The sequence below is a fragment of the Gavialis gangeticus genome, unplaced genomic scaffold (assembly GCF_001723915.1).
Source record: "Gavialis gangeticus isolate Ggan-Ray unplaced genomic scaffold, GavGan_comp1, whole genome shotgun sequence".
In the NCBI taxonomy this organism is placed as follows: Eukaryota; Metazoa; Chordata; order Crocodylia; family Gavialidae; genus Gavialis; species Gavialis gangeticus.
The window spans coordinates 25932210-25942219 of record NW_017728997.1 but is presented as its reverse complement, the minus strand read 5'-3'; the positions used below and the strand labels follow the sequence as shown (position 1 = coordinate 25942219).

Sequence of the window (10010 nt, the reverse complement as noted above, 5' to 3'; positions counted from 1 at the left end):
AGGGGTGGGTAACGCGCTTCCCCCTTTGTTTGCCCCCCCCCCCCTGCCATTTCTGTTCCCCCATAGCCTTGGGCTCCCCCTTCCTCCTCTGCCTCTGCTCCCCACCCTGTCCTTCATCCCCAGCCTCTGCTGCCTTTCTTCTCTCTCCCCATATGTGGAGGGAGAAAAAATATTTGAGAGAGGCAAAATTATGTGCATGTGCACATGTACCCCCCCAGCAGGCAAGTCTATAGGGGAAGAGGTGGGTAAGTGGGTGGGCAGATCAAGGCCCCTGCGGTGAGGGAGCAAGTGAGGCAGAGGTATGGGCAGGGGCCCGAGGGCCAGGGTGGGTCACGGGAGGGTCGGAGCCCAAGGGGCTCGGAGCCCAGGTGGCTCAGAGCCTGGGTGGCTTGTCCAGGAGCATGGGGGAGCTCCCACTACTGTGAGCACCCCAGGGGGGCACTTGCCCCCCCTAATCTGTGCACAGGATAGAGATGGGCTGCCAGATCTATGTGTGGGATGGAGGTGGGCTGCTGCTGCATGCTGGGCTCTGTGTCTTGCTGTCACTGCCTCCGGAACCATGCAACGCCATGTGCCTGCCACCACTGGGCTGCGCCATGTCCCCTGCCCGCCCAGCTGTGGGATGCACATGCCACTGCGCAGCTCCAGAGGCAGTGACAGCGGGGCACAGAGCCCGGGGCAACCCACCTCTGCCTCGCGCACAGATCCGGGGGGCAGGGGCATGTTCCTCCTGGGCCTCTCCCAGGTTGCACACAGTGGTGGGAACCCCTGGATGAGGCACGGGAGCTATGAGCATCCCATCTCCCAGCCTGGCGAGGGCCCCATTCACCCCAGCCCTTGCCCCTGTCTCTGCCCCACTCCCTCCCTCAATGTGTGGGCCTTGATCTGCCCCCCTTCCAAGCCCCTTCCCCATATATTTGTAAGATTGGGGCAATAGTCAATTTCCCTTCCTTATATCTGTGTATGAGTATTAAAAACACAGCAGGAGGGTAGTAGAGGACTTTTTTTTATTACTAAGAAAAGTAATTGTAGTACTTATACCTAAACTGGAGCTCACGTTTTTAAACATGTTAGATTTCAAGTTAAGGTGATCTCTCTATGACATTTTTTAAGCTAGGGACAAAAATGCCACATAAACCGGTGTAAGTGTTCAGAAACTGGTTCAAATCTGTAACACAACAGAAGCTCAGTGCATATAAACTGCTTTCAAAGTGGCTGAAACCAGTTTAAGATAAATCTATATGGATGCAGTATCAGATAAAACTGATTTAGGCTAAATCGGTTTATTGAACTTCTGTCCCAGATCCCCTTCAGATTCAAGTTAACCCCAGTACCCCAGGTTGCTTTGCACCTCCCCTGCATCTCCCCCAATTCTTGCAGGGTGGGCAGGCTACCGTGGGTCCAAGCTGTCTGCTCCAGCCAAGCCAGGAAGTGTGCTCTAGCACCTCCCAGTTTCTGGCCTGAGCCACTGCAGGCACGTGGCTACATTTCCAGAATCAAAAGTGAATGTCCGTTCACTTGCTTATTGATTCAATCTACACAGCTTAGATCGACCTGTGAAGATTGGATCAATTCAGCCTTGGGCTTTTTGACCGTCTGTACTTAGGCTTAATGTCCAAAATTATTCTTCATATTAAAAAAAAAAGGTTGAGTAATATCTTAGTCTTTTATTTAAATGCTCAAAAAAAATCAACAAAAGGTAGTATTATTAGAAAATATTTTCACCTGATTAGACATAAGTGTAGCCACACAATTATAAAAAGAGTCAGCTTTATCTGACTTGACACCCTTTAGTGCTTCCTTTCTGGTGAAGAGATTGATAACTCTTGGATACCATGTGCTCAGTAACTTCTCTTCTGTTTTTGAGCAGCTTAAAGATACATCATTCTTCAATGATTCACATTCAACTGGACCTTTCAACCTAGATAAAAGGAAGGACTGATTTGAAAACTGAAATTCTATGATCTAAAACCAAATAAATAATGGTGTGACTCCAGTATCTTATTGTAGCTTTCAAACTGTAGACTCTATACTTTCTTTTCAGGCAAGTAGATTTGGAAGTGACATGACTAGTAAAAAGGTGAAAGAGAATAAAACTGGACCTATCAACATCAAAAAGAGGAAAAATAAAAACACCTGGAGAGGAAAACAAAATGGAGAGAAAAGGTAAAAATGAGGACATTCTCAGGATTACCGTGGGATTTCCCAAAACTATTTGTCTTGCAAGAAAATCCTATAGCAGTTTCTTTGGGTAAGAAAACTAGGACACAACCTGCCAAATCTTGGTCCCACTAAAGTTAATGAAAATTTTCCCTTTGAGTTACCTGACTGGCCGTAAGAGAATTAGTGGGAAATAATGTAATGGCAGATATATTATATATCCCTAGCACAAAGCAGGAAAATTATATGAAACCTGAATATGAGGTTTCCAGATTACAGGACTAAAAGAAGCAACAGTGGATATGTGTACACGTGCAATTAATGCACACGAATAAACTCCATAGTTTATTGCTCTGGAGTTTTTTGCTCCCAGCCGCACCGTTGGAACCTTTGTTCCCCAGCCAGCCACTCCGCAGCATATGGAGCCCCATTGGAGCAGCCAGCCAAGGGCTATTTCAACACGGCTCCACATGCTGCAAAGTGGCTGGCTGAAGCATAAGGGTGCTTCAGCACAGGGGCTTCCTGACAGCTAGCCCTGCACTGCAGCACCCTGTGCTCCAGTCAGCCGGGGCAGCATCTACATGGGTGCTACTGTACACAAAGACACTCTACAGCAGGTTACTTTGTATTTACAAGTCCTAACCTGCTACAGAGTTTATTAGTTTTGTGCGTCCTAGTAGGGGAACATGAGTAGATGCTGAGATGTTTACTGTGCAGTTGATTAGTCAACTGTGCAGTAAATGTCTTGTGTAGACATGCCCAGTGTACATTAAACCACTCATTATATAGGAAGTTAAAAAAAACAATTTCATACTGCATACATTATTTATTGACTACAAAAGAATATATTAGGGGTGCATCAATAATGAGTTTCTTGGCCCATACTGATAGCTGATGATTAACCAACCATATTAGCCAATGCCAATCCAATAACCGATATTTAGTAATAGTGCAAAGCATCTTTGTGTGTTTTGCATTTATAACACACACCCACTTCCTGCCTGCTCTGGCCCTTGATGAGGAAGGTGGTGACCGTCTCATTCCCATGCATGTTGTTCCTTCGCCCATGGCTCCTACCTGTAGCCCTGTTCCCCACACAGCCTGTGCTGTTGTCCTGGAAGGGTGGGGCAAACCCTTGTGTAGACAGCAATGCTGGGTGCATTTGGAGCCCCAGTGCACACCGCTGCCTCAGCTCCAGCAGGCACCACACAGTCAAGCTCCCACAGCTGCTGGGGAGAAGCTACTTTTGCAAAGGTGACTGGTACCCCTTGTGTGGTTCCTTACCTCACTCATGCACAGCTCAACATCGCTGTGGCAGCCCCAGTGCTCAGGCCCCTGCTGCATGCACAGCATTGCCATGGCAGAGGCGGCAAGAGCTGGTCATGGTCCCTTTGTTGCTGAGCATGGCACCCTGGCACCTGCTCCCTCTCCCACTTCTTGCTGGGACCTGTAGTCTCCTGTGGGCTCAGGCCAGTGGCAGGGTGCAGGGACTGAACTATGCTCACCAGGGTGCTCCAGGCATGAGGCCATAATTATCGGCTACAACGACCAAAAAAACCCAATGGCCGATAATATAATTTCTCCTTTTATTGGTGCCAATCTGGTAGCCAACTGATATATATCAGTGCAACCCTATCATATACACAATATTTAGAATGTGAATTCAACAGGAAATTTTACCTGAAACTTGACAAATCCACTACAAGTATTTTGGAAAACGTTGTGTAACCAATATCCAGTAAAATTTTCAGGGTAGGGTGAAGAATGTGTAAGTTTGAAATTATTTGATTTTTTGCTTGTATAAAACTCTCATGCCATGGTCTAGAAAAATCCAGGCCTCTAAACAAAGTGAGGAGAATAAAGAAAACAAATATTAAATACAAATCTCATTTAATTTTAGCTCAGTAATCCACTCTAAAATGCGTGAACAAAAAGACAGAGATCTCTTTATGGACACATATATTTAAATCAGACAGGTGTGTTACGTACATCTCCCTAGCACAGGGTAACGGAAAGTTAAGCATATATTTGCTCAGTCTTCATCAGATAACACACTCCAGTATCTTTGAAACTATTTCAAATCAACTGCTTTTACTGAAGGTTTCCCACTATAACTGATAACATAGTTGATAACTTCATCAGATATTATCAACTATGAAATATCAGTTCCTATGTAGAAAGCATATACAGTTACCAGTTAATTCACAAGTGACACACTTGCTTCAGACTATATACCCTAATTTGGTATTATGTCAACCAGATGTGATATTCCTCACATTCTGAAATAGAACTTGACCCTGAACTGATATCCATAGAAATGCTGACACCGTCTTCAAGGGAGAAGCACGGAGGGGTTTTTTGACCAATGGATATCCAGGGGTCAAAAAAACCCACGGAAAAAAAAGCAGAGCAGTGCACACACGGGCAGCGCACAATGCTCAGAAGCAGTCAGACCACCCAGAGTTGTGCTGTAGCTGCTGGCCAGGCTCTGCGTGGGAGAATTGCTGCTGCTGCAGCCCTGGGAAGCCCCCACAACCCCAGAGAATCATCAATTCAGCCATAGACACAGCTTTAAATGTTTTTTCTACTTACCTCAAGGTACCAGGCATGGCTCATGAATGCTGCAATGCTGGGGTGGATGGAGCAACCCACAAGAGTGCAAGGGGGGGGGCACGTGCTCCGCAGCAAACCTGGAAGGGTTTGTGGTCCACTTCCGGGTCTGCTGACAAGCGCACTAGGGAGCCCCCGCACTCCTGTGGAACGCTCCATCTGCCCCAGCACTGTGGTGTCTGCCTGGCACTCTGCGGTATGGAGAAAAAACATTTAAAGCTGTGTCTATATCTGAATCGTCAAATCTTTCCAAATCTATCCAAATCAATTCAGACGGTTCCGATTTGATTTGGAGACATTAAAGAGTCTTCTGATTTGAGTCGCATTCAGAGATTTGGCCACCGAATCAGGCTGAATCTCTGGCAAATGAAATCAGGGACCGAAGCTTCTCACAGCCCTGTTAGCCAGGGAGCAGCATGTGGAAACAGGGGAGCAGGCAGCTCTGGGCTACCTGCTCCATCTCCGCACACTGTAGAGCTCCTGCTCTGAGGCACCCTGTGCCCCAGCCAGCTACCTCCCAGCTGACTGGGGCACAGTGTGGCATGAGACCCGGGCGCATGCAACCCTGGGCTGACTGCTCCTCTGTCTTGAGGCATGCTGAGCCCCAGCCAGCTGCTCCGGGCTGGCTGGGGCACAGTGTACCTCAACATACAGGCTCCACCTGCCTCAGAGCAGGAGCTCCAGTGGAGAGCCCACGTTGAGGCAGAGAGAGTCAAGGGAGCAGCCAACCCAGGGCTGCCTGCTCCTCTGTCTCGAGGCACACTGTGCCCCAGCTAGCCAGGGAGCAGCCGGCTGGGGTGCAAGGTGCCTCAGTGCAGGGACTCCACAGAGCACAGAGGGGGAGCTGGCAGGCCAAGGTGCCTGCTTCCCCATCTCCACATTTATCCCAGTGCACACCACTTTGAAATACTTTGTGCCGCTTTTTTCTTGTGCGTTTTTTGCTACCAGGAAATCCAAGTAACAAATTTTGCTCTGGAGCTTTAAATTAGCAATGCTACACACAGTTTAACATGCAATAGGGGCAGTTTCTGGTGCTGCAAAGAGGTTTGCAGCACCACAAACTGCACATACCTGGATTTCTGGATCTGGGCACAGGGTGCATCTACAAGTGCACTTTATTGCTGAGTAGATTAATTAGCTGTGCATTAAGTGTCACAGTGTACACGTGTGCCTCTATTACAGTACAGTAAACTAATTAACTCCACTTTAAGGTAGTATTGTCAGGAATTGGTGACGTATAGGGGGTGCACGTGCACCCCCCAAGAAAGGTCCCCACTCACCCCACCTCTCACCACTGAAACCATCAGCAGTGTCTGTGAGCGGTCACCAATTGGTGTTGGCCACTGCTGATGCTGCCAGCAGCATCTGAGGGTGGTTGCCAACTGCTGGTTGGTGCTTGCCACCCCCTACCACTGACACCACTGTGGTTGCCTGTGGGAGCTCCCTGCTCACCCCGCTCCCACCACCAACACCACCACGATTGCCTGCGGAAGCTCTGTACACACCGCCGCCATACCCCTGCGGGCAATCACCGTGCCCCCCCAGCCTCTGGGGGCACGCATTGTTCATCTTGTCAGGGACAGTACTATCTTATGGTAGGGTACTTTACTGTGCCAAGATGCACATGCAGACAATGACTGGGGGTGTACATTACACCTTGTTAACCCAGCCAGCTGGGGGCCTGCTCCATCCTGGCTCAAATTGCTGCTGTCCTGGGTGCACATATAGATGCTGCGCCCCTGCTCAAACTACGCCAGAGTTTATTGTGTCACATTAAATGCATGTGTAGATGCACCCATAGTGAAAATCTGTAAAGCATTTAAAAATATAATAAGCTACCTATAAAAACAAGCTAGCTGTTATTGCTAAATCCCAGAAAGAATATTAGGAGCCTGTTCATCTCACACATCTATTTCAGTTAGAGTTGAATGCATGCACTGGTACCTTGATTGAGCATTAGACTATTTACATACTTAATTTACTTACAGTGGTGATACAGGTAAAGGTTCCTCCTTTTCATCTTCGAGTCCTTTTACATTAGGTTTTATAAGAACACTTTGCACTAGAAGGCATTAATAAGAAGGGAAACATTAAAAGGAAATGAAAACACCTTCCATTTGAAGAAAAGAAAAATGGCTGGTCTTTGCTCTGTCATTCTTTATCAAACACCAGGAATAATATGGTGGAGATTGAACTAAATTGATCAAATCTTCAATGTGGATGTGTGTGTATGGTGGGGTGTGGGGGGTTGATGTATGGAGGGTGTGCGGATGTGTGTGTAAGAGGGGTTATGAGGGTGTGGTTGTGTGTATGTCAGAGAAATGGGGTATGTTGGGGGGGTGTATTTGTGAGAGGTTGGGGGGGCAAGGTGTGGGTTTGTGCAGTGTGAGAGAGGGTGGAGGGGGTGTGAGGACCCCCCACACACTCCTCCCATGGCCAGCAGCAACAGCAGCAGGTGGGGATGCTCGGGGTGCATGTGCCTGGCATAGGCACTTGTGCCCAGTGATGCGTAGCTGTGGCCAGCACTGCACATTGCAGTGAGAGGCGCAGCCCCTGCTAGGCCACCTCTATCAGTGGCACTCCCTACCGCACATGCGCAGTCCCCTGCACTCGCACACCATGGGAAGAAAGTAAGGATGGCCAGAATTTGGAATAGGCTTGCAAGGGAGTTGGTGCTCTCTGCTATCTCAGGGGTTGTCAAGAGAAGGCCTTGGGGGTCTTTAAGAGAAGCCTGGATAGGCATCTGGCTGGGGTCATCTGACCCCAGCACCCTTTCCTGCCCAGGGCAGGGGGTCTGACTCAATGATCTACTGAGGTCCTTTCTGACCCCAGCATCTATGAATCTATGAAAGCCCCACATGTTGGAGCCGAATGTCTTCCCTTCCCCCTACCTCAGGTCCCGGGACTCCATGGGGAAGTGGCTCAGCAGGGGCTGTGCCCCTCGCCATAATGTGCAGCACTGGCCAGAACTCTGCACCACTGGGAACCAGCCCCTGCACTGTGCACAAGTGTCCTGAGTGCCCCATCTTGCTGTTGTTGCTGCTGCCTACCAGGGCTGTGCACCATGGAGGACTGTGGGAAGGGGTGTCCCCACATCTCCCCCCAAACTCCCTCACACCCACACCCTGCCAACCTGAGCTCCACACTGCCGCCAACTCCTTGGGTGCAAACTAAGGACTGCTGCCAGCCCCCGCTGCACACTCTGTGCTCCTACCCAGCTGCAGCTCCCCTATAGCCCCCACCCCCACTGCTTCCCTAGCTGCTGCCCAGAGCAAGCAGGATTCTGGGGAAGCTGAGCAGGTCCAACTGCAGCTGCAGCAGTGGCAGCAGCCTAGCCCAGAAGCTGTGTGCTGGCCGGGCCTGGCCCTCCCACCCACAAGAGTGGGAGCAAGGCACAATAGAGGATGTTAGCAGGGGGTGTGTATACACATGGGCACCTCATTTCCACTGCTGCAAGTGGAAGGGCTGGGCAGGGTACAATTACTTGGTGGGCACTGCAGGCCAGACAGAAGTGCCTGGAGGACTGGATCTGGTCTGCAGGCTCTATTTTGCCTGCCTCTGGTTTATACAGTGCCTCCTATGAATGAATCTGACCCCTTATCTTAGTCCCACAATAATAGAAAATTTTAAGAATCATTTTCTTCTACTTTCTTCTGTACATTAATCATATAAAAACCCATTGTAGTACATAGATATGTTCTAGCTGACAAATACCTTTTTCCCTTTTCTTTTTCAAATTATAAAGTGAGGAACTCAAAACTGGGACTTAACTATTTTTTCATAGACATGTGTCTAACATTTTAAATAAGTTTTTTAAATAGAATTTTAAAATTATATTCTTCCACCTAAATGTTTTACTAATATTAATTTTTTTCATACTAACATATTCTGAAAACTGCAAAATGTTTAAGGTAGGTGTTTAACAAATGGCTAATACTGAAAAATACGTTGGGTGATATTTTTATGGAAAAAGTTGCCAACGTTCATAGTATCCTTGCTATTAATATGCTTTTAATAAATGTATTTAAACATTTGATTACTTAAAGATGAATTTTATTCATTTCCTGATTTTGGATAAAGGATAAACAAATGGGGAATGAGCCATTTTATTTGATATTAGTTTTCAGCCCAAGCAGTGACTTAAATTTTTTAAACTTCCTCACCAGTGATCTTTGGGAGCACATATTTGAAATCTGATCATTACGAATTTATTTTTTAGTTATTACACAATCACCTCTACATACAGTATGCAAACACAAATCATAACAAAAATACTTTTTGTAATAAAATTAAAATACGTTATAGCAGTGACTCCTAGTGTATGATTTTGTTTTTTTCTGGTTCTAAGATGGCAACCCCTCCTCCCAAATACAACACTTCCAGGGGGCAAGGCGAGGGGGACTTCCAGTGCCAAAGGACAGGGGGTAGAGGGCAGGACTTCTAGTCCCAAGATAGTGACCAGGAGGCAGGGCTACCCATGCGGCCCTCAAAAGCTCACCCAACCTCGTTAAGTGGTCCTCCACCCAAAATAATTGCCCCCCTCCCCAGTATACACCTACCAAAAAGATAGTTTCTGTCCCAGAAAGCTTACAAACTAAGTATATTATAGCAGGCAACAGAGAGCAGAGAGAAAGGTAACAGTGAAACAACTAGCATCGGTATAACGAGCAATGACAGTGTAATAGCTGCCTAATTATGATAAATGACTTTATATAGATAGCATAATGCACGACAGTTTTATGAGAGATTTGTAGAATAGTAAAGTATTTTTGCTGATGCTTATTAGGAGCATTCTCACACATAAGGGGAAAGATTAAAGCAGTCGCTGGTAATAAAACCTAATATCCCTGGAAAAGAGGTAAGAAATAATGATTCTATACCATTGGTGGTCAACTGGGGGTATGTGTACTCCTAGGAGTAATTAAAAGGGTCATAGTGGGTATGCAGAACTCCATGTGTATGTGCCCAGCCTCATCACAGCACACAGGTGGCCAGGAGTGCAACCTGGCCATGTAGAGAGCAGCTGGGTCCAGCTAGTAAGTTTGCTGTGGGGGAAGGGAGTAGGGCTGGGGCAGGGGTGGGACATGGGACTGAGCCACATGGGGTGGCGGCTCCCACCACTACACACACCCCAGGAAGGCATGGGGAGCATGTGCCCCTGGATTTGTGCGGAGGGTGGGGCGGGGGGGCTGAGCTAAGCTGTGCTTGGGGCGGGCAGTGACAGTGGTGCTGGAAGGTGG

General features: G+C 47.7%; 1 protein-coding gene across 1 annotated transcript in view; it reads right to left on the bottom strand.

Moving 5' to 3' along the window:
• DNAH12 (dynein axonemal heavy chain 12) overlaps positions 1-10010 on the bottom strand; it is a 208952-nt gene that overhangs the window by 179907 nt on the left and 19035 nt on the right. Inside the window, exons 6-8 of the mRNA XM_019504991.1 lie at positions 6757-6832; positions 3841-3999; positions 1726-1921 (exon numbers count right to left, since the gene is read on the bottom strand). Of these exons, the coding sequence (XP_019360536.1) occupies positions 1726-1921; positions 3841-3999; positions 6757-6832 (431 nt within the window). The remainder of the gene's footprint in view (positions 1-1725; positions 1922-3840; positions 4000-6756; positions 6833-10010) is intronic.